Genomic DNA, 25942 nt, shown 5'->3' with positions numbered 1-25942 from the left:
GATGTGTCCCATGATGAAATGCTAAGAAGGGAAAGCCAGCTAAATAACCCAGAAGTGATTACCTGTTTTTCTATCGGGAGAGTACTTGGATTAAATTTCTTAGCTAGTTAGCTATTGGACAAGGCATCACAAAGCTGAGAAAGCTCTAACAGTTTAAGGTTGTACTGGCATCTTACCGAAGCTGGTCTACAAACTCAGGCCTGTAAGCAATTCTCTTAAAGTAGTGGTTTCAAGCCTTGGGGACTCAAGCTGGTGGGGAAAACGAGCCCCCAGCCTCTGCTTTTAGAGCCATTCTGATTTTATTCACTTTACAGATGACTTTGATCTGATTTTGTGTAAAGGGTTCCACCTGTCAAGAGAGTACGGACAGCATTGTCTTAGAGGAATCCTAGCTTTCTGAGATTGGGAAAAGAATGCAGATCACCTTTCTCAACTCTGTATAAATGTAAAAGCAGAGGTGACCAAAATGTGCACCCAATAAGCAATTTGCACTGCAGCAAATCTTAAAAGATAGTTGGCTTTCTTTCCTCTTTTGTCCTTATTCCACTGTCTTGAGAAACACCTCATGGCCCTAGAAGAACAGCAGACATGGGAGGCAGACTTGAAATCAATCTGAGCCCAGCTGGTGAAGAAAATCCAGCCAACCCCCGATCCACACTAACCCATGCATCTTACCATTTACATTGCACGGCCTCACAACTAAGAGATTGAGTCAACTCCAGCTATCCCTCAATCATTAGGGTTAGCGCTAAGCAAGAAAAGGAAGACATTGGTGTTTGTGGGTGGGTCATCAAAACTTGGAAAGATGTGATTTCATTTTGGTAACTAACAGGTATTGAATTTGACTCCTCTAAAGGCTCCTGGAGTCGGTGGATGGAGCGAATCTCCAGCAGATAGCAAATGAACTGCCAAGCTCAGCAGAAACATCTTTATCCCACCCGCTCTCCTGCCACACCTACCTAACTTGCCAGGGTTTTGCTGGAAAGGTCAAGCAGCCAGTCTGTCCCAGAACATAATGACTGGTTACTGTTCTCTCGTACACCAGCCCTGAACAACTGGTGTGTGGGCTGGTCCTCTCTGGGAGACATGGTATTTGATACTGTGCTAATTGGGTGGCTAGAAGAAAAAAAGAATACATTTTAAAATGGCTCCTTAGGATTTTTCCTACAGCTGCACCATATATACATCTTGGCTGAATGATTATTAAATAAATTCCGAATTTGGTCACAGCAAAATATCACTATTAGGGATTGTTTGGGACACAAGAATGAACATGAAATCTAGCCAGAAAAAGTATTTTATTTGAACAGTCGGAATTTTCCCAAGTTTGACATTAGGCAGGAACAAAACTTTCTTAGCATCATCAGTTAGTTGCTTTATTGCTCCTGTAGTTATCTGTACATTTGTAACACTTAGTACATGCTCACTTTTACCTGAGGTTGGTGGAAGAGCAAGTTGTCTTGTGGCTGGCCCTACCACCAAACTGAGTGTTGTGTCCTAATAATTGTAAGATAATGACTTACGTGTCTTCCTCAGTTCCCAGACTTAAAAAATCTGGTTGATGACAATGATTTAATTGTACACAATCCCTCCATCTCAAGCTTCGTGCACGGCAAGATGCTTTCTGAGTACCTTCAGAAGCACTTAGGATTTTTGCCATACTGATCAATTTCCAATTGCTTGCATGCCTCATTTAAAAATTCTGAAAAAATTTTGTTAGCTTAAATATGAAGATCTTCCTAAACTTAGGTAACATCTATTTTCCTATTTACTCCTTCTTAGTTTTATTACAGGAGTATTCAAAATTAACTCAAGTGCTTTCATCCTATAACATAAATGACAAAAAATGACATAATCTGCACAACTAAAATGCTTACCTGTATTTGAAATTACTGATATATGCAATAAATCCAAATGCCATGTCTGTTCGAGCTACTGAAGCTATTGTGCTGATCAGATAGACAGCAGTCTTCTCCGTGATCACCCAATGGTTATTCATGCACTAATTCGGGGATGCCAGGAACTCTCGAGTATTCATTCCATTGGTCTTGGGATGAGGTTGAAAGCATTAATAGCAGGTCTTGATTTTTACTCTTCATCTGAAGCTCACATACACAATCCAGCATGGATGAATGAAAATTGATTTTTGCCTATGCCTGGACAAGTTTTCCCAAGGTTTTTTTTTTTTTTTTTTTGCCGTTCATGTAAATCTTAGAAACATTCTTTGGTGTCTTATAGCTGCTTACTGAATGCTCATTATGTGTAAGCAAAGTACTAGGCACTTTTTGTGGGTTTTCAATCTTCACAACCCCTCAGCATTCTGGTTATCTTACATATGAGGAAAGGAAAACCTGGGGTGTCCTATTCTTCTGCTCTAGGCTGAGGTGTACATCTGATTTATAGAGCTGCAAGAAGCGAATCATGATTCGTGCAGATTCCAGCTGGCTGGTTTGCAAAGCTGAATGAACTTTGGGTCTATCTTTTCGTAGGAGGTGGGGAAATGGGCATGTAGAACTTCAAACCTTTTAACCTACTTTTTTGAAAGAGCTCTTGCCCACTCTGCCTCTGTTTGCCAGCTATTATTTTATCTTCACTTCCCAGCAGTTTCCTTTCAACCTCCCATCATGGTCCCAAAGAGAACTCAGGTGATTTCTCTTCCTTCCCTCACTCTGAATTCTGTGCCTTCTTCATGACTCAACACTCAATCGTTTGTTCCTAGTTCCCATGTCCCATATTCCATTTACGTATCCGTGACTTGAAAAGTATGCCATGTCAGCAGCTGTGTTCACTGCAGCTAGACATGGGCAGGCCTAGTCAAGCAGGTACAAACCAGTGATTTCAAAAGATGGGTTTCGACGATATTATACAGACTATTTAGCTACATAAGGATAGCCATCACCTTTCTGAATGGTGTACTGTTGCAGTCATCTTTCATCTTGCAGAGCAAGAATACTTAAAAAAAATCACACCTAAGAAAACCAGAATTTAAAATATTACACTAATAATTGCAACAACTTCACGTTTCCTGGTTGTTTCTTTTGTATTTGCTGAAAATATAGGTATTTTATGTGCAGTCAGAGCTCACAACTGCTTGGTTGTCCATGGCTTAGTACCAGGTCATTATAGGGCTATATAGAATAGGCAGGTGCTATTTAGAACACGGCCAGCTGAGTTTTCAACCACATCAAACAACTGAGTTTAATTATAAAGCAAAAAATAGTGAATAATACTATTATGAGTCAAGCATTACTCTAAGCATATCACATCATTTCATTCAAGATTCACAATGACAATGAAGCAGGTATGGTCCCTGTTTTATAAGAGACACTATGGCTCAGCATTTAAGTCGCTCACTCAAATCACACAGGTAGGAAACAAGCCAGGACCTGGACGGGAATGTAACCAATGGTTTACAAAGGCAGATGTGATTCAGATGCGCATTTAGAGAAATAACAAATGAGAAAGTAAGGTTGGTGCAGACTGGGATTTTTAAGGCAAGGCCTCAAGTTCTATTGTCACATACTAGTTTCAAATTATGAGCCTCTCCTAAGATCTCATGTCCTAAAACAAAGACTGATTTTGTTCCCTACTTACCTGGTGCTATGTGTTCTGAAAGAATTTTAATCAAGCTACCATACTCCCTGCTGTATCACCTGAGGAGAGTAGCCCAATTTTATAACTACAGAATTTTGAAATCCTAAAAGTGACACAATTGATAATGTCCAGGGCACAGATTAATGACACATGAAGTTTGCCTTTGACATAATCAATTACTGCTCATCTTTCTTCCTATAGTTGAAGAGGTCTGGGAGAATATGACAAGAAAGTAAAATAATACAAGTTTGGATTTGTCAAAGAATTTGGAATAAGAAGGCACAAGAGGTCAGGAAGTCCAACCTCCCTCCCTGACAGGGGAGCATGTGAAGGGGGGACGACGTGGCCAATGCCTTAGGACCAGAGACTGTTACTGCGGACAGGACAATGGACCCCAGCAGCCCTGTGCTTTTCCCTCCACACGCCATCACTGGCTCAAACAGTCGCTTACTAGGAGGCTCTCCTCCAACTCCCTGAGGGAAGCCAATTTTTGAGAGAAGAAAGTGCTTTGCAAAAGACATGCTCTCCACTCACTTTTAATGTACTTTCAGAAATGGATATCTACTTGACACACTTGTGACACATGTAATATGACACAACACTGCGTTCCACACGAATCAGGGAAGTGAGAAGCAAGCAAAGAACTATGAATGCAAACACTGGTAGTTGAGTCCAAAAAAAGAAAGCAGTTGTTCAACTGAACCCAGACCAAGAAACAACTATGGCCGCAGGTGACATCGCAGCTCATCAAGCCCCACACCTCCCAAACAGCAGGGGAGGAGAGCTCAATCGCATCACCCTACTTCAGAAACGTAGTTACATCCGGGTTAGAACTCCACAAACATGAGCATCCATATTATAATCTATCTTTGGAAAACAGACTATTTGAAGGAAAACAAATCCAAATTGAAACTGTGTGGTTTCCAGAGCAATTTATTCATTAAAATCTATTCAATATGCCATCAACAGTTCTCCTGTGTGTATTGTGCTGATAAATAGACACTGAGAGGATTTAACAAGTTCGTCGTTTAATAAGTCTGAATTCATTTTCACCACATGGTATTGTACACGGTCATCTGTTGAAACAGATTTCTTTTTAACAGATCTTAGTTTAAAAAAAGTCATAGATACTGTGAGTTCTGTATAAACTGGTGGATATTAAGTTAGTTCCTTTGTTTTGACTTATAAGCCTCAACTTCACCGCAGAATAAAGAATGTAGGCCAAAGAAAGCATAATCGGTCACTCGTATAGAACAGTATTGTTTCTATAATTTGAAGCTTTCTGAATGGACGAGTTCAGGCCTGATGTAACTGTAAAAAGATTACTTAATGAATAGACTATATGGAAATTATACAAAATGTTATTAACTTTAATCATTAATAGCTTAAACAGCACTATGTTACTAATTGCTATTCAAAACCAAAAACCTGTTTTTGAATCCCCACGAAGGTGGCACGCGTACACAACCATGCCACCTTGTGCTTAGGGGTGTGTCAATACAAATTTCAACAGAAACTTTGGCTTTAGGAAAGAGTCACAAACATTTAAAATAATGGCTTTAATCGTCATCTTGAGTATACGGTAGGGGAAAGTGTGCTTTAATTAAATATACACCATACCAGTGATGCTGGCAAGGTTGAGTTAATCCTAATGTTGATAGCTATAAAAACTAGTTTGTACATGACAAGACAATGAGAGAAAAAAGCAATCCCTTTGAAACAAAATTAAAAAAAAATATGTTCACAGTGGTCTGTTATCAACAGTATGCATTTTATGACAATAACATGTACAGATTGAGCACCCTAGGGCTCTCTTTATATCCTAAAGAAAACGAGCATTTACATTATTCATGGTTGAAATGAATTTTAAAAAGATCAATTGTACACTTACCCAGACAGGATAAACTGTTCTGGGGTATACAGCTTTAACACCATCATTAAAGTTGTTTGCAAAAGGAGTACAGAATTAAAAAAACAAAACATTTTTTCTTGGGAGAGGAGAATCTTTCATTTGCTGTTATAACCAGCAAATGCCATTCATTAACTCAAAAAATGGAAGGGGGGCCCCACAAACACACTATTTGAGCAAGCTGACCAATACACATTACAGTTTTAAAAATGAAGGTTATATACTCTATGTTACAAGTCCCAACTAGGCAGTGTCAAAATGACATCTATTTCTTTGCTTGCTTTGTGATCATACCCCTTGGAGGTGTTACAGGTCTCGTGGCATTCGGCTTCTTTTTCTCTGCAGGCTTTAAAATCTGCAAAGATTCAAAGGCAGCGCATTTTAGGAAATATTTTCAATTCCAAATCTTAAGATTTCTTAAATCTCACTCAAATCTTTTGTTCAGAAAGGTTTCTGACCATTTAAAACTGACCCAACAACTCTGAAAGCCCCACTAACACATTAACATAAACCATGTTAATATGTTAACATGTGAGCATTTTGGTAATAAATGCTATGATGAACAGATGAAATACAGGGACAAATTATTTTGCCTCTGGATAAAATGACAATATTCTCAAGTCAGATCTTGTAGTATCTCCAGGCTATCCCCTGACAGGGGGGTGGGGTGGAGTGGAGAGTTCTCTAGAGCAGTGTTTCTCAAACCCACAGGGGGCCCTCTCGTCATCACTGGGAGCTGCAAGTTCCCCCAGACAGTTGCTAAAACAACATTTAACTGATGACTGCCACTTGACTTAAGTGGCTTTATTTATGACTGTGACTGGGCTAGCTTGAAACTGTACAAGTTTAATCGTAATAAGAGAACAAGAAAAAGACTCAGACTTTACATGTAAATGATACTTTTTTGCCAAGCAAAGGCCAAATGATGTCATGGTGAATCAGTCTTGTGTAAATTAGAGAAAAGTGGTGGGAGAAGGGAGTAATCACAGAGCACATCTGGCACATGGCAGTTAGTTCTACTCTCACATACAAGCAGGGATTTAATTTTAGCTGAACATTACACTGACATAAGTTTTAGATTTACAGTAAAGGAATAAGCATAAGGAGCCAATAAATTGGTTTTTTACCTCATTTATAATGTAAAAACAGCTAAATTCAACAAGGCAGGAAAGGTTCTCTGACAATTTTTTCCCCTTCAAAGGGGTCCACCGATACTGAATTAGGACAAACACTTGTATGGGAAAATAAAAATTTAGTCTACTCAACATAAATGAACAGCAGGCAAAAAATAGCAATTTTTTAAAAAATCGGTAAAATTCAGACATAACAGTAGGAAACAATGTTGAAAACATCCTCTACCTGAAAAGAACACATTAGAGTTTCGTCCACACTCATCATGGCACCTGCATTGTCAAACTCTCCACAATAATTGGGTGCAGAAAACAGAGTGACCAACTGCCTCTTTGCAAAAAATTCATATCCATCTTCAACCACCTTGGAGAGAAAATGTTTTTAGTATAAGTAGTTGTAAATTGCAGATGAGTAAAACCACTTTTCAGTTTCCCATTGAGCCTGATATCCTACAGGTCATTTGCAGAGACATTTTGTATGAATAAGCAATACCTACCCACTAAAATCAACAAGGAGAATCTGTGCTCACACACATGCTCGTAAGTGTACATGTAAAATTCAAAATCAATACCTGGTGGGCTCTACATATAAGATCCAAATCATGCTTATGGAGAAATTTTGCAACCACTTCTGCACCAAATGTGAAGGACACTCCTCTGTCATTTTCACCCCAGCCTAAGACATCTTTATCGGGGTCAGACCACAAAAGATCACAAAGAAGACCTTGATCTGGTACATCAGTTGGTCGCATAATTCGCCGAATCTGCTCCATAGATTGAAGATCTGGTGATAAACCTAGTAAATGAAAAAAAATTTGAAGAAAATAGAACTTCTCTTTAACAGTTCCATGTGCTTACAGAGAGACTCAATGACTCTAACATGGAAGGCTTAAATTAAAGCAATGGCTATGATTTATTTTTATGGCTATGTTTTTTATTTAGCTTTGGTCAAAAAAGAAAAAAACAACTCAACTGAAAAAACACTAGAATTTATTATATGCACTTATCTGCGAGACACAGTATGTCTGAATGGTATATGGAATCAGTTACCTCAACATACAGAGCCCTATAAAACTAAAATCCAGTGATTTATAGACAACCACTCAACTCCTTTGATAATAATGAACCATGCACATTCTAGATTTTATTACTGACCATTTGTAATGCCTGGGTGTGGAGGATGCAGACACTCAAGTATGATGTAGCCTTCCAGGAAATCTGTGCTGTCCAAGGACTATCTAATCTATCAGACCAGCTCAGATGTAGTTGACTTTCATCTGAGTTTAAAATCACATGCCCAGGGGCACCTGGCTGGTGGGTGGAGCATCCAACTCCTGATCTCGGGATTGTGAGTTCAAGCCCCATGCTAGGGGTAGAGTTTACTTAAAAAAATAAAATAAAAAAAAACTTTAAAAATCACACGCCCAGCTCTACCAAAACCAGTTTAAGTACAGGAGGGCAGGGATAATGGCTTTATTAAAATACATTGTGTTGGCTCTTTGACAGTTGTTTAATTTCTGACCACGGGTGAAAAGAAATCCTTTTTGCAATTACTATTTTAATTATGTTATACAAAGCACAACCACGGAGAAAAATAAAATTGCTTTTAAAATCCAAGTCAGAAAAATTTCTAAAAGGAGAAGATCAAAAACAGACCAAGGAAAGTCTACTCACATTTTCAGTATTCTGGAGGACCTATGATACAGCATATTAATCACTCTTCATTTTATATCTAAAAACACTTTCTGCTCTATTTTCAAGTCAAACTGTTACAGAGCCTAGAATTCCCTGTAACAAATCAATTTCTTACTTTAGATTTCTATCCAAATGATCCTGGATGTGCCAGAGTGGACCCATGGTGTAACACATCAATAAACAGAGTCACCTGACAGAGAAGTCATCCCAACGACAACTCAAATATCAAAGTGTACCCCCTTCAGAAGGGAACAAAATCTATTTGCAACTAAAATTAGCCCACATACCTCCATGACAGCAGAATATCTTCTCATCCACGATGGCTGCTATCGGTAAACAGTTAAAGCAGTCTGTGAAAGTTTTCCATAGTTTAATGTTATATCTTCTTTTGCCTGTGAAAATTTTAGGATCTAGGTTAAAAAGAGACTAATGTTCTGTAGGTTCATTCTCTCACGACAATTTCTCCCAAAGTAAGGTGGTAATTACTTTTTAAGTAAACAAGAACTATGCTTTTATTAAAAATTCCCTGGAGGATAGGTTTAGCGGAACTAGAGATACTTTAAAATCCCATGAAAGTTTGAAATCAGAATCCCAGATGTAATGATTAAGGATTTTCATTAATCCCCAATAATTGTTTGGAATCTAGTCTGTTTTGTCCAATCTCAACCCACAGGCAATTATGAACTGCTTACACATGTGCCATTACCATCTTCCTTCTGAGGATGCTTCTGAGAGTTAACACCCATCCCATCTCCTACTATCACCAAGAGCTTACTGGTACCAGATAACTCCCAGCCCTACATACTCTAGTAGCAGGCACAAACAAGTACAGGGGAATATAGATTGCTTACTGCAGGCACTCCAGGATAACTGTTCCTGACATTGCCACAAATGCTCAGAACGTTCCCCACAGAAATGAAGTTACAGGGTGGTTATATTCCCCTCACCAGCCCCTGTATCCCCTGCATTCTGGAGTCAAGTGTGATTTGGACATAAGCATGACTTTAAGGCACTGCTCCTGCAAGCAAATTATGTTCTGAGTTAAAAACCTACTCACAAATTCTGGAAGCACAAATCTGTCTGAACTGGGTTGAGAATGGCCCAATTGTGGGATACCTTGTCTCCTGTACCTCTATACCAGAAAACCCAAAGATCAAAGCACAATCTTCATTCCTAAAGCCAGGCTTGTCTTTCTTCTCCTCTCCTTTCTTATTCTAGGGACATTTACAGGTTTAAAGCTGAACCTTTTTGGAAAGTTAGACTGGCCCAAGCAGCAGGTTCCTGAACCACACCTTCCACTCCACTGCAAATCAAGTCAGGTATGGAATTTAGCACAGGGCTTGGAATGTAATGGAAATTCAACAAATACTTGACTTCTCCCCCCACACACAACTGTCGCCTTTCCTCCTAAGAGTTTATGTTTTTCTATGACTGGGTATAATTCTCACCATGGTTCACCCTGTTCTGCATTTCTTTGGAGGTCACTAATTCCCTATCCCTTATCTTCCTTCACTGAAGAGTTCTGGAAGCCAAACAGAATTCCACTCTACAAAAGGCTGAAAGGGAACCTGTCCCAATCACCACCTCTAACTTCTAATAATGATAAAATAACAGAAGAACAAGGCTGGGCTGGTCCTAACCTCTATTCATAAAAGTGATTTGGTTCTGTCTCCTATTTTCCACTGAAGCCTATCTCTGAAAGAGCATCCAATGGTTCGCTTGGATTTCTCCTTTGCCCACATGCTGCATTTGCCAGTGCCGACGAATCCTCTTTGTTATTGAAGTCTGCTTTGCTCCCCGATTCTTTATTCATGCAATACACTCCAGCTTGTCTTGCAGATTCCTTTGCTATCTTTGCTGGCTCCTTCAACAAAAATTAAGATTCTTCCTCCTGCTGCCTCTGAGCATCTTAACTAAGTCCGAGGACCCTGCTTTCTGTTCTCTCTACATTTCCTCCCTAAGGCCACTTCAGAACATCTGTCTCCAGAAAGGTTTAGCCTGGATAACTGCCAAGGTCTCTTCAAGCTTCCAAATCCACGGAATATGAGCCAGAACCCCTAATGCAGCTTCCTATTACTACAGATCAGACAGCTCTGGTATCAGAAAAGGATAACCACACATTCACATTTTATCTGACAACAGATACGCCAGCTTTTCCAGGACTACATTCTTTATAAAAAAGTTGGGGTGGGGGTCAGAGGGGGAAATGGTAGTACACAAGAGTGCTTGTTATACTTGTGAAATAAGCCTATCACTTAAAGCAGTGGTTTTAAATTGTTCCATGAAAATCTACATTTCAATAAAACTTTTCATTACAACTTTAAAATTTTAATAAAATTGTCAACAGTTTTTTAAAAGTCTGCAAACCATCAATCGAAAGCCACCTATGTCAAGGACACTTTTCTGCCCACAAGTAGATTGGATGGCAAGTTATACCTGCCTGATGGGGGGTGTGAGGGGAGCTTGAGCACAAGGTTAATAAATCTTGATGACCAAACAACAATCAACCAATGCTGACCATCTAAAATAATGTTTAAAGTCTTCTGCATTAAACAGAAACTGAAAACGATGTCGCAATATCCTCACACTTGGATATGTATCACAACAAAGAGATTATCTGGATTTGAACTTCATCCATGAAAACATCAAAGTACTTGCTGAACAGTGTATAAAAGGAATCTTTCCTTAACCTGTTCTAAAAAGTAGCACCTGTAACAAATATCTGAAACACAATTTATAAAATTTGCTGCCTCTCATCTCACTACCTTAGGAGTAATAACTGCTTTAACTAGTACTTCTCTAATAGACCCACTGTCAAAATCAAGTATCTTTCTTGGGGCATCTGGCTGGCTCAGTTGATAGAACATCTGACTCTTGATCTTGGAGTGGTGCGTTCAAGCCCCATGTTGTGTGCAGAGATAACTTAAAAACCACCACCACCACCACCTTTCTGGCCACAGACTCAGTTGCCCTACTTAGTTCAGAACCCATAAGATTTTTCTTTGGTGATCCCTCCCCACCTCATCTTACCAGCTGGGTCGCAGGGCCTCAGACCAGGCAAACATACAATTATGGGAAAGGATGAGAGTAGGAAAGCTAAGTCTAGAAATACCATCTTTCTAGCAATGCACTTTTAACAAATGAGCTAGCTGAACATATCTATGTGGAACTGACATGGAAAAACACCACATTACAGGTTAGGACTATAGTCTAGGGGAGGGCCACAGGGACAATTCTTTACTGGTCTTGTTATTATCACTGGCAAATGTAGTAACTCAAATACCTTAACTACTTCTCTCCTCCCTGCCTGAAGCCTCTCCTAGCAGAAATGATAAGCACAAAAGGAGGATGGGGGTAAGGACTCAACCCCCGCCTTAACATTTTATACTTATTAAACAACGCTACAACAAAAATTCCACCAAACTGGCAATTTTTAAGGCTTTAAGAATCTTTTTTGTCAACAACCAACTCAAAGTGTACCTTCAACTGAACAATCCAAAATGGGTCATAATATGTATAAAATGTTATTCAAATAATTTTTTTTTTGTTTGTTTTTAACTTCCCTTTCTCCTTCCAGCACATTTTAGGATAATGGCTGTTTGTCCTGGCTGCATATGTGCCAGAAGAAAAAAAAAAATACAACATCACAAAATTCAAAAAGCAATTATTTGCACATTTCAAGATACCACTGATGTGAAATAACTAGAAAAGGCAAATCTACACAGAAAGAAAGCAGATTAGTGCTTTGCCTGGGGCGGTGGTAATAGTTACACAATCCCATAAATTTACTAAAAATCACTGAACTGTATACTTAACAACAGACAGATTTTATGGAAATAAATTGTATCTCAATAAAGTTGTTAAAAACAAAACTATCTATTTGGACAGGTTTTCAGAGTTGTACTAAGAATTAAGTTCAACAATGATCTTAAAGAAGCCACCACTGCAACCATTAATTACTTCTTAATCTAATAGTCACAACATAAAAGAATCAAAGGCATTATTATACTGCAGTGGCAGTGTTACTTTTTTACCTTAAGAAAAAACTAAGAAAGAACAAGCTCATGAAATAGAAAATGAGAGATTAGAACATTTCATTTAAATGCTCACAAATCCTAACAGAAATACATGCAGTTTATGACCAAGTATCTCAGTTTAAGTAAGTCTTCCTCAGATGTACAAAGTACTTACATTCATCATAAAATCCATAAATTCTATTGATGCTGGCACATTCATGGTTTCCTCTGAGAAGAAAAAAATTCTCGGGATATTTGATTTTGTAAGCCAGTAAGAGGCAGATAGTCTCCAATGACTGCTTCCCCCTGTCCACATAGTCCCCAAGAAACAGGTAGTTGCTTTCTGGCGGGAAACCACCATACTCGAAAAGTCGAAGCAAATCATAGTATTGCCCATGGATATCACCTAGAAGTAAGAATTTTGTTATACAGTGCCCTCATACTTATTGTTCAATCCACTAACAAAGTTTTGGAGAGACATTCTTTAAACATGCATTGCATAATAGGATTGACCTCTAAAAATTTGACAGCTAACACTAATTTCCAATCTTGTATCATATTTTAGTTTAAGCATATGTTTATGTCCAGAATCTCACACGAAACTCAACTAATTAAGAATTAATTTTGTGGAAAGGATTATTAACGACCAGGCAGGCCTTCTTGTTAAGTAACATGGCTTTCCTTTCAGGTCGGCAGACCACTATCAGATCTCCGGCAGCTCGGCCTGCGGGTTACTGTGTCCGCAGAACTGCTGGGCTGCTAGAGAGCCCCAGACCTGCGCAAATGAAGGTACACACACGCCACCCCCACCAATTCATTCAGCTCTCAATTTCTCCCTGCTAGTTAATGCCAAAGAGCATTTTACTTTAAAAACATACATATAAGCTTTACCAATGTAGTCAAATATATATGATAGAATATTTAGCATTACTCAGATAAACTTCAGTTTTGATACAGATTATCTGCATCTTTCATGTAGAAAGAGATTACAAAATGGCATCAAGAAAAGTCTATTTTTAAGCATAACCAGTCTTGCTTTAAGCTTAAATGTAATTCCTATATATTCATATAGTTCAGACCTTTTCTTAGATCTCCATTTGGTATCATTTCTTTCCTTTCTGCTCCAATGTTTATATTCCTTTAGTGAAATAATTTTTAGAAAATCTGAAGCACACCTAAGTAAACTGAGTCCATTAAAGGTATTAATTCTAAAGCTAAAATTATTTAATTTTAAGTAGTTCCAGGTTATTCATAAATAGCAAACGATTCTGCTGGCTAATACAAGGGCATCTATATATCCTCGAGTCACTTAATCAATAGCATAATCAAAGGCAACTGTTCATGTGCCCAAACCTACCACATATTTTGAGTGGTGCTTCAAGTTCTAGTAGGATAGGCTGACTGAGAAAAATCTCTCGGGACTTTAAGCACAGTCCTCGGATTTCATTCTCCTGTAGCTGGACATTCTTACCAGGCTTGGACCCTCTCACTATAGGGGAGAAAAACTCCAGTTAGTCAAATGAAATCAAAATACAATTTAACATACAAATTAAAAATATTTGAAAACGCAGAAGTTTTAATAAGGAGGAGGCGAAAACAGTTTAACTGGCTTTCTGGCTGACTTTATTTTCATAACACTTCTAAAGAACATGGTTTTAATGCATAATTATAACTGTAAAATCTTAGGATTTCATTCAGTATTTAGTTGCATCTTCTATACGAAGGCTTTGTTACAGTATCCTGAACAAGGGGCCACACTCTTTGTATGAATATTGTTAGAAAAGTATTCCTTTTGCTACTTGCTGAAATCAGACTTGCTGTGGCATAGCCCAAGGCCTCAGTTTTGCATCCAAGCCACAAAATGGCCTTGTTCACCTACAGCCTGCCCACCAGGCCATCTCTTTCTGCCTCCAGTCTTGTCTTCTCTTCTCCAGCCTTATACATGAATTAGTATTTGTATAGCAGAAGATTTCAGAGACAGTCATGTTACTGAGTTGGTTCTAAGGATCTTGTTTTAAAATGTGAGACTGGAGGGGCACCTGGGTGGCTCAATTGGTTAAGCGTCCAACTCTTCATTTTGACTCAGGTTGTTATCTCGGGGTCATGAGATCGAGTCCTGTGTCGGAGAGTCTGCTTGAGATTCTCTTCCTCTCCCTCTGCCCCCCCCCACACCCCTTTGCATGCACATGCTCTCTCTAAATTTGTGTGTGTGTGTGTGTGTGTGTGAAGATTTTATTTATTTATTTGACTGAGAGAGAGACAGCCAGCGAGAGAGGGAACACAAGCAGGGGGAGTGGGAGAGGAAGAAGCAGGCTCCCAGCAGAGGAGCCTGATGTGGGGCTTGATGCCAGGACCCTGGAAACACGCCATGAGCTGAAGGCAGAAGCTTAATGACTGAGCCACCCAGGCACCCCTCTCTCTAAATATTTTTCAGAAATAAGTAAAAAATTAAAAAAAGGTGAGACTGGAAATGCTCAGAACCCTCCTCCCATCAGTGTTTTTCAGAGGATGATTGGTATTTCCTTAAGAGTTCTCTGAAAAAATTTAAGTGTCAGTCTGCGTTTCATTGAAACAGACTTTAGGCTTATTGTACATATTGTACATATTTTGCTGTGCAATCTCTGGGACTGCATCTGTGAATACAATTATGCCCTTACAGGGCAAAGGATGTCAGTGAGTGCCGTAAGGAAGGTTTCCTAGTAATATGAACAGATACAAAACAAGAAAAGGGAGAAAGAACTATTGGTACGACACTGCGTGGTGCCACATCCGAGCACCCTCGAGTTCTACTCACTATCAAAGTAAAGCACTCCAGCCCTTTAACAGTTGATTTATCAGCAGGTAGGCAGGAAATGAAATTTTCTGTTTTGATTCCGGTTATAGCAAATTAGACCGTCACTAAATACAGATTAAATAGCACTGAATTGCTAATTTTACCTTAACCTTACAGTTATAAAGTGGCCTGCTTGCTGGTAGGGTACAGTTAAATACAGGGACTGATTATTCTCAACTTGCAATCAGTCTTAATACTTGTTTCGTACAAAAAATTTATGAAAGCAGGCTTTCTATGAATTAGAACTGAACCAAAATCACAGGAAAAGATTAAATATCGAATGCTAGGTTACATCCTTCCACCATTAAACCCAATATAAAGTGATTTAGTTTTAGCAAAACCACAAAATCCATCAGATTATTGTTGCTAATTTAAATTTTATCAGTTTTGGAGACTTTATATTCAACTTACAAAATCATTCAGCCTAATAAGTGAATAAAAGCAGTTCAGCCTAATAAGTGAATAAAAGCAGTAAGTTTAACTGGTTTGTATCTAGCTTTGTTCTGTAAATACCTAATGTCACAAAGTGATAAAAACTACAGGTAAAAAACCTGATGTCTGTTGAGAATTTTTTTCCATCAAAAATGGCTGGGTCCAAGTTTGAGAAATACTGTCCTAGGCAAAGCCATTCTTCAGCCTGAATAGCCACTGAAACCCTGAGTTCTCTGAAGAAAAAAGTTTTGAGCAGAAACCCAAAACTGTGTCAAGGGGTTTTACTTTTTCAATGAAAGACAGTACACAAGAAAAGATGACAAGAGGGAAGGGCCAAACTCTTGAAGCACACAATGAAAAGAAAATGCTGAGAGAGCAGTCACTGGGAGCCAGCCCCAAGTTTCTGTATTGGTTCTACAGCCTTGAGCAAATCACTAGTTTGCACCCCAAAATATGTAACTGAAGTAAACTACTGCCAGTCTCCTTCTGATAAAAATACTATGAAATGAGAAGCAACGAAGAGGAAAGCGCAGTAATGATAATTTTCAAGGGAAGATATGAAACAGACACATTTATAATACTATAGCAACTGAGCAATAAAAAATGGTTTTTCCAGAGCCACAGTAGTTTTCTCTCCTGACACACACAGTAAAGAACTCAAGCAACACTCCTGATGGAAAGACGGTGGGATTCCTGCTTCACTGGCCAGAAAACCCCAATCATTAGCAATTATACCACAAGTCAGCCAGAAGCTTGGGCACACTGCCCAGCAGGAAACTTTTATTGTTGGCTAGGAGGGGACTCCTAGAAGCTTCTGGTTTTCAACCTCAATCTTTTTCAGCAGAGCCCCACACTTGTGAATGAATGGTCTACTTTAAGTCTTTCAAGAGAGTGTGCAATAATTAATCTACACCTATATGGAAGAAGGCTGTACTTTTAATATGAATGCTATCATTAAGTCAATGCCACCAGATTAAGCCAATGTTGCTAATATAAATTTTACTGGTTATGGAGGCTTCCCACTACCACCTTTAGACATAGTTTATGATAGTTTTCTTATTCTGTTTTCCTGTTTGTCCTCTGAGTGGAGGGTACAGATAAGTAAAAAGCAATATTGCTAACAATTTAAAATTTATTCTTAATGTGCAATAAGGATTAAATGCAGTTTTTCCAGAACAAATCAAGATTTTATATCTGAAGAACAGTGCTCATTAAAAACAACATGGTCCCAAAGCTTCTTAAATTCCCTACAATTAGCTCAAGCAATAAAATTATGAAAATAGAAACTCTGCCAAAACCATCATCTACCAATTGGCAAATAACTGCTCATCCTTAAAGACTGCTTATATATTACCTTGCCCCGGAGAGCCTCTCATATCCACCTCCTCTCCTCTCCGAAGCCTAGTTTACACTTTCTGAAACGCTCTCACAACACTTGGATACCACTCAGCACACATCACACTTTGTACCGTAAATGCCATTTTGCTTCCACCTATTCATCTGGACCCTCTGGTAGACTGTAAACCCCAAGACCACACGATTGGCTCTGCAGTGTACATGCCCACGGCCAGATGTGGCAGGCGCTCAAAATCTGTTGTGTGAACGAAATCTGGATAAATCTCTAAGTACTGATGACATGGGATATTAGAAGTAAACATGCATTCCAGACTACATACTTTTGATTAGCAAAAAACCTGTGTCTGTGTTTTAAAATTTAAAAAGCAATAGTGTCATTTTCCTATCAGCCTTTAATAGAATCTTTTTCTAGTTTCAAAAATTTAGAATTACTCTTAAATTTCATGTTGAAGATGATTTGTCTAACAATTAGATGATAAAGATTTCTTCATCTAACAATTAGATGATAAAACATCATCTAACAATTAGATAAAACTTCATCTAACAATTAGATGATAAAATGGGTTTTAGCAGTCCAAATAAACACCAGGTATTTCTTAAAAATGGCAATATCGGCCAATAGTGCATAAATCTCCTTCACTATTTTCAAGATCCACCAAATAACAATTACTTACTAGTTGCAGCTAACATTTACCGAGCACTCATCATGTGCTGGGCAATGCCCTAGAGGGCTTTACGTTGCCACTTAATCCTCACAACAATCCTATGAAGTTAACTCTGTTACTTCTGTTACAGTCTGGGAGAGCTTCAGTGACTTGGTCCAAGGTCACAGAGCTTATAAGGACACCAGGCCCCTATGAACTCTAGGTCTAGTGGTGCTGCCACCACACTACTACCCTCCCCACTAAGGATTTGTTCTTTAACCTCCAAACCAAGGAGTTTTTATAGGACAAACTACCCAAACCCTAATATATGGTCATTGCTTCCTAAGAAAATTCTGAGACAGGATATAAAATCATAAAGCATTCTTACAAATGAGAAGCATTAAATCAGAACTAAATTAGGCAAACTGTTTGTTAAGACTATCAATATTTATTAACCACGCTTCAAACATTCAACAGAATAGTTGCAGAGTATCTACTATGTGCCAGACCCTCTGATGGATGCTGGGGATACTCTGGTAAATAGGATGGACAAGAACCTCGTCCTTTCTCTTGTGGAGGACACAGAAAATAAGACTAGGTAACTGCAGCTTGTTATAAATGCTATGACTAGAACTATCCCTTCATAAAGATAAAACTAAAAGTTCACCTTAAGGATAGTATCTTCAATACCATTTAAAAAAAGGCTTTTTAAATAAAAACATCTCTATTTTAAACAGAAACATCTCTAATTACAAACAGTGCAGCTCTACTTAATAAACATCAGCCAATACTTACCTTGAGGTTTAAAGCCTCCCTGTGGTCTGCGTGCAATGGGAGAAACATGCACAAAAAGGAGACCCTTGGTAGGAAATTCAAGAGTGTCCCATGTTACCTTCCTAAGTAGTTCAAATAGTAAATATCAAGTTATTTCAACAATTGCCAAAGGAATCCAAAATATTCCAACAAATAAGAATTACATTTTCCAGATGGGACTGTTTCTCATAAATCCAGATGCTAGGCATTGCATGGAAATCAGTAGGCATTGTAAACGTGTAGGTTAGTGATCAATACATTAATATACCAATTTAGACCTTAAACCTATGACTTTTGAGTAAAAACCTTTCTTCATCTGGCTAGAGTCAGAAAAATGCATTATGGCTGTCAACAGCAAAAGCTGTTTGAAGAAACTTATCTATTTATCTGGCAAATCACTAACACGTGCGTATGATAAAAACTTCCATGCAATCTTATCAAAAACAAACTGACAAAAACTTGAAATAATAAAAGAATGTTATCGGAGATTATCTGCAATGCCAGCTTTTTCTCACAAGCAACACTAACTTTTCTGACAGCCTGGCTACAAGCAAAGGAGCAAAGGAGAGATGAAAACTATGCAAGGAAATTTACGACTACTTTAGGATTATTTATGAATAATAAAAAAGTATTCTTCTTGCTCTTTAATTAAACGTCCCTTGTTAAGAGTAAGTCTTATTAAAAGGAACAGCATGCACAAAAAGAAAAGCTCCAGATGAATTATAATGAAGATTTAGAATCTAAGAATGGCACAACCAGCATAAAAATAAGCTGAGGCAGATTTTGCTGTTTTAAGATAATCTTATTAAAGTAGGTGGTAATCTTAAGACTACTGCACATCATATTCATTTCGGTGACAGAATCAGTAACCTCACACAATATGACAGATTTAGGAAAGGAAGACCTCAAACCAAGACAAACAACCGTGAACATCTGCAACATTAAAACTTTCCCACCAACAACTGATTTCTTTCCTGCAAAAAACATAAACCACGAAAATGTTATCAAGAATCATTTGGTTTCATTGCAGTCACCAGCAGGAAGACTTCCCACTTTCGGACTCCCTGAATTGTTTCTGCACCACACACACCCTCATTCTTGACTTTCCTAACTGCTGCTGTTATACTTTGTGCATTAATTTTTTTTATTGAGGTACAGGTGACACACAATGCTACCACAGTATATACTTTGGACATTTAGAGGTGATATCAATTTTCTCAAGACAAATACTCAGGATATAGCTGGAAAACACTACTGGTCTCAAAGTATCTTGAGTTTTCTACTACTACTGTGAAACCGGTTTACTGAAAAATGTTTACCTTTTCAGTCTAACAACCCATTTTGATAAAATACCACTAATTAGACTTGAGGTCTGACCCTACAATTTATGAGTAATTTTCGTAAGGCTTAGTATCAGTGACACCCACTCTGGGTGCCAGCAAACCCTAGAATAGTGGAGACACTGGAGGTTTCAGGTAAAAAAATCAAGACCTGTAAGTAAGTATCTGTTCTTACATGCTTGGATACAGGGGTCTGATGCTAAACCTTAATAATTTGTCCCAGAATTCCATAAACTCCAAAAATATGAAATCTTTCCTCATTCGTCTTGAATAAGACCCAGTTTTAAAGCAATTCACATCAGAATATTGTCCCCTTCATATTTCAATCTTTAAGGTCTTCTAATTGCCCTGATTGTAAATGAAGTGAAACGGTCAAGCTGGTACAAAATCATTATCAATCACTGCCCTGCTTCAGGATCAGTAATCCTCACCTACCTCAAGTAAACTGACTGGCACAGGCACATAATTTGCAGAACAGATCAAAGATTACAGGACTACAGTATCAAAGACATAAAACAATCTCACCAACCAACCTCTACCTTTGACAACGAATTACTAATGGGTGGCCCAGCACCGCCTCCATTTCACCAGCTGGGGAGGAGGAAACCCTGGCCTCTGCTCTTGTGGCTGACATTCCCTCAAGCACATCATGACACACACCATCCTGTTAGATTTCACTGATGCCCCCTACTACTGACAAACATGCGGACACTTCAGGCATAGGGAGAGTAATCCTCTCCATGCTGTGGTTTAGGACTGCTGCAAGCTGCAGATCAGGTCTCCAAGAGATCCTTCCTCTCCTACCTCATGGGAGAGGATGAGGCCTACTACTAACATGCTGCAAGGGGAGGGAAGGGCAGGGGGCCTCAAAACACAGACTTCTTGTAAATGTAAATTAGGGAATTAGCAACACAAGCTTTGATATTACCGTCTTTATCAACAAAGTGCCCTATGAAAACTGCTTCCAAGAAAAGCCTCTTAATTGTTAAAATTATCTGACCTATTAAAAATAATAATTGCAGAGGTTTCATTAGAAAAGATTACTTTTGTTTTCTTTGATCAGAATTTTAAGAACTTTTTTTTGTCCTTTGTATGATCTTGAAGACCAAGCACTGCTGCCTTTTTAACATTAGAATATAAACATGTTTCGGGGCGCCTGGGTGGCACAGCGGTTAAGCGTCTGCCTTCGGCTCAGGGCGTGATCCCGGCGTTATGGGATCGAGCCCCACATCAGGCTCCTCCGCTATGAGCCTGCTTCTTCCTCTCCCACTCCCCCTACTTGTGTTCCCTCTCTCACTGGCTGTCTCTATCTCTGTCGAATAAATAAATAAAATCTTAAAAAAAAAAGAATATAAACATGTTTCATATTACATCAAAAAGCTAAATACATGAGTGACTTAATTTTATAGTTTCAGAGTATCTGAGCACTCCCTACTTTCAGATGAACTCCTACACATCAGAGGATTAAAGTAATAGATGCTTTCTGAGGGCCAGGGCAGAAGTCGTATTTAAATCACTAAAGTAAGTAGGACAATTATGCACAGCCTGACAAGGTCTTGCAGTTTGACAATGGTCATCTTCAGAGCAAAGATGCATTTTGCAAATCAGGATGAGAAATAAGTTACACGGCTTGCTATGTAAGAAAAGTACTAGCCATCTCTGCTCCCCAAACCAAGTCACTTACAAAGAAAAACTCTGCCCTCTCACTTTTCTCCAACATGGTAGGAATACCAGACCAAACCAACAGCTGGCTTATTTTCTCTCTAAATCTCCCAAGTTTTACTGTACACTTATTTAAATAACTAAACATAAGTTAAGCTAAGGAGTTTCAAATTTTAGTCTCAAGTTTTATTATCAGCAAGGCAGAGCTTGGATAAAGCTTCCAAGGTGGGTCACCTAAGTGTTGCCTCACTTAAGGAAAAACTACTTCAAGTTTAGACTAGAAAAGAATTGCAAAGCTGTAGTCCAAATCAACATGCTGGTTTTCTTAAAGACGACCTCACTTTGAGTTGCCTTTTTAGTACTATTACTGAGCCACCTCTCAACTCAGCTTGCACAGTCTTAAAAGACAATTCTGAACATATAAAAAAGATCACAAAACTCATGCCGTTTTCAGATATACTTACATCTTAATTAAAAATCTTACGGAAAAAGGTTTCGGGGACATTAGAAAAAAAAAATCACAAAATTTATTATCAACATCTTCTAACATGGGTGTGCGTGCGTGTACGTATATCTGTATCCTCAATGGATCATCTTCAACCATTTCTCTGCTAAATTAACACTGATAAGAAAAAAGCAAATCTGAAGTATACGGTGCCCATTCAGAGACATTAAAATGCAATGCTTTATTAATTTCAATGAAAAATGATCTATTAAAAAAAATCTGGTTTTCAAGTGCACCATAGCATGTAAAGAGGAACTATTAAGAAATGATTGATCTCATTTTAGATGATCCAAGTTTATCATAAAATTTTTAGCATGATTTTAAAAACAAGACTAAAATGAACAAATCTGTTATGTGAATAGAGTTATAAGCAACATAGGTCTTAAGTTAACAAGACTTAAATGGTTTTAAAGTTCTGATGATTCTAATCAACATAGATTCCAATTTTTTGTTTCCTCAGTGAAATACAGCCCATCTTATCTACCCAAACATAACCCTGCACAGATATCCAAAAGTTAAAGATCTAAAATGAAAGTATTTAAACAGAAAAAACTGTTTTAACTGGTTTCTGGTTGACTGTGGCCTCAGAGAAATCAAAGGACTGTATTAACTAGCATGAAAACAGATGAAAAACATAGTTCTTACAATAAATGCCAAGTACTGAATGAGTGACAAGGGTCTCACCCACAAATACCACCGACATCTCAAGAGCATTTCAGGGCACTTTACAGACACATTTATTTTAAGAAAATATAAAAGTGAAAAAAACCCAGGATGGATTACGATATTTTCAGAAATTTCATTTTAATGACTTAATTTAAAAGATCTGCAAATTCTAGTACCAGAGCTGCCCCAACTGTTCTTGCTCTGGACTCCATCTCTCAAGCACTTACAATACAGTATTTTAGGAGGACAGTGTAAAGGCAAAAAGCAGCTAAAACTCAGCCAAATCCTCATTAACTAGCGCCCAAATCAAGAGATTTGAATTCTTCCGAAGTCTCAGAAAAAGACATTAGCATTAGTTGACAGGCTTGGGAATTCGGGTGGGGGAAAGCTCACTTCAACGACCTTCTCTAAAATCCAAACTTCATCTGTCTCCCACATCAATATGAATCAATTGTCAGGCACCTCCGGAGTCTTAGGTCAGCCAAAATTAAAGCTTTCTTTTAACCTCTGCTTAACCTCCTTCCTTCAAACATAAGGTGGGTTGAATGTAGGAAGTTCTAGCTCCCGGATGGCTTTGAAACCTGTCACTAATGTGCGACCTTGGTCAAGTGACTTAACCTCTCCGGGTCTTAGTTTCTTCTGAAAAACAGGTTTAAAAAAAAAAATAGCACCCACCTCTTAAGATTGCTGGGAGAAATAATGAAATGTGTGTAAACTGCTCTAATAATGTCTGACACATAGTAAGCGCTTTAGAAACGCTGTGTATTGCTATGAATGTAATTATGAGATGAACGCAAAGCGCTTAATACAGAACCTGGCACACTGGAAAGATAACGAAACTGTCACCATCGCTGGTTTCATGTTCAGTGGCACGTTCAGAAAAGAGCGCGGAGACCTCTTCAAGATAAGGATAACTTAAGAGTATTTGGGAAGGCAGGAGGGAATGGGTTCCGACATCCTCAGAAGGTATGAATGTTCGTCACCAAGTAACAAGAAATGGGCAGTCCGACCCCAGCCCCACACACAAAAAATAAGACAGGAAAGCCCCCCAAAGCCGGTGGAATCCACAGCCCCATCAAATTGCTTTCCGAGAAGACGAGTACCAGAAAGTAAGGAACACGCCGCCCTGTAGGGCGAACCGGGGCCCCCAGCCCTCTCTCCTCCAAAGGCTGATCCCGCTGGCGGGGCGCAAGGGGGTACGGACCGGAAACGTGGGGGTGGGGAGCGGAGTTTTCAAATCTCCGGGAGGAAAGCTGCACCTCCGAGCAATGAATGAGCGGAGCCGGTAGGGTCCGCGGGTTGGGCCAAGTGCGGGACCCCAGCCGGCCTCTCTCCAGCTGCAGCCCTTGGCCCCACGGACCAACTCCCGGGGCTCACTCCCCTCCGCGCTGCAAGCCCAACCGGCCTCCCAACTCCCTCCTCCCCCGCGAGCCCCCGGGGCCGCCCACCTCCCCTCAGCCCGTCCGCCGACCCCTTCACCTTCCAGCAGCCGTTGGATGATGCTGTCGATGTTGAGTTTATCTATATCCGCCATCGCCTTCCCACCGCCGACCCTCCCGCAGCGGCGCCGCCGCCGGCTTGCGCCCGGGACTCACACCTCCTTTCCCACGCCACGAGCACAGAGGCGGTGGTGGCGGCGGTGGCAGCAGCCGCGGCGGGTCCCCCCCAACCGCCCCGCTCCCTGCTTCCTCCTTCTCTCCCCACTGGAACCACGAGAAGAACAAAATGGCCGCCGACTCCTTAGCCAGTCTCGGTCGGCGCACGGATGCGCGCGGGGGAGTGCAGCGGCCCGGCCGGGACTTCTTTATGGGCCGTAGGGCGCGCGGGAGGGGGCGGGACCAGAGCGAGGGAAGGGGGCGGGGCCAGAGCGCGGGAATTAGAGGGAGACGGTTGAGCAAAATTGCGATCGCGCGCGGGATCCCTCCGCCAAACGGGCCGAGCAAATAGGCCCCCTGGCGGGAGCGGGAGCTGCAAAGTTGCACGCGGGAGTTGGAGATGAAGGGGAGGATGCAGCTGTGCGCTCCTAGGATTGCAGCCTCCGCCAGATTCTGTTCGTTAGGCCGGGCGTTTGCAGACTTGGCCATGTGAAAGCCCACCGGGGGAATTCGGGGGTCCTGTAATTTACCCCCTAAGATAAATCTGGGGTAGAGGTGGAGACAGAGTATTAAAGAGAAGTAGGTTGACTTATTTTGGAATCAAATTTGCTTGGAGTCGGGGGAAGGGAAAGGTTTGTTTGGTCACTAATTTAAAAAGTCGTCTCCCAGATAAATCAAGAGGTTAACAATGATCATTCTGAGTGGTGGGATTATGCGTATTTGTATATTTGTGTGTGTGTGTGTGCCTTCTGAAACTTTTACATTTGGGGGAAATTTTTTTTAATCCGCTCAGAAATTTTTCATCATTCCTATCTTTGGATTATCTTTCTTGAACTCGGCAAGTTATATAATCATCGGAACGATTACCCTGATTCCAGCCAGGACGAAGGTGAACAGAACAAGCGTGTGCAAGCAGATAAAGGGAAAATTTGCAGATTTCGCGCGTCGGAGCTCGAGGCCGGAAGAGAGGAGCGAGTTTGTAGGGGCGGGCAGTGCGGGTAGTGCAGGCGGCCCTGGCTTCTGTAGACATTGTCTAGGAGACTTTGGCCCGTTCCCCTTGGCTTCCCTGTCACTCCAAGTGCACCTCTCTCCAAGAAGCCCCCAAAATATGCCACCTCCGGCGGCGGGGGTGGGGGTGTTACTGCGCGTTGCCTTTAGCTGGGTTTGGAAGTGCGACCCGCATTCAGCAAATGCTCTCTTTCCTGACCTTTACATTTGCCTGTTTTCTCCTGCAGCGTTTTAGTTTGCAAAACCCTTTCCCAACCGCTGAGAAATTAATTTTGTTTCTCAAGGCACGCAGGATGCATGTTCCATCCCCAAATGCCACCGAGGTGATTGTACCACCCAGGCATCCATCCTCCGCAGGGTGCTTTCCCCGGGCGGCTCCTTGCTCGGACTTGCTTCCCTTGCTGCTGGCAGGGGGAGTTGGGGTGGAGTGTTGAGGTTCAGGGCTCCCCCCGCCTTGGCTGAGCTTCTAACTCCACTTTCCCCTTTTAAATTCATTCTCCCGTGCTGTAGCTCTGTCCACCAGAAGATACACAAGTGTCGTTTGTCAGCCTAGGGCACAGGGCCCAGTTGGTGACATTCAGAGTCGATGCCCAGCACTTGTGAACAGCTGGCTGTTGAGGTCAGGGTGGCTCTCGCTGGTTTCCATGAGACTTTGGGCTCCTCCAGGGCACGGTGCATCATCGCAATGGCAATTAGAGCAGGAATATGAAAGACAGCGATTCATTCAGCAGACAAATATTTATG

The 25942-nt window shown here is 40.1% G+C and overlaps 1 protein-coding gene across 1 annotated transcript; it reads right to left on the bottom strand.

Annotated features, from left to right (window-relative positions):
- Positions 1-4511: 4511 nt before the first annotated feature.
- PPP1CC (protein phosphatase 1 catalytic subunit gamma) lies at positions 4512-24356 on the bottom strand. Its single transcript, XM_040619930.1, has 8 exons — positions 24075-24356; positions 13702-13833; positions 12520-12750; positions 8616-8720; positions 7206-7429; positions 6863-6997; positions 5798-5858; positions 4512-4905 (listed from the first exon to the last, which is right to left on the bottom strand). The coding sequence occupies exons 1-8, from the start codon at positions 24127-24129 to the stop codon at positions 4835-4837; spliced, it is 1014 nt and encodes a 337-aa protein (XP_040475864.1). The 5' UTR covers positions 24130-24356; the 3' UTR covers positions 4512-4834.
- Positions 24357-25942: the final 1586 nt, after the last annotated feature.

The sequence above is a fragment of the Ursus maritimus genome, unplaced genomic scaffold (assembly GCF_017311325.1).
Source record: "Ursus maritimus isolate PB19 unplaced genomic scaffold, ASM1731132v1 scaffold_33, whole genome shotgun sequence".
In the NCBI taxonomy this organism is placed as follows: Eukaryota; Metazoa; Chordata; class Mammalia; order Carnivora; family Ursidae; genus Ursus; species Ursus maritimus.
This window is presented reverse-complemented; position numbering and strand designations above follow the sequence as displayed.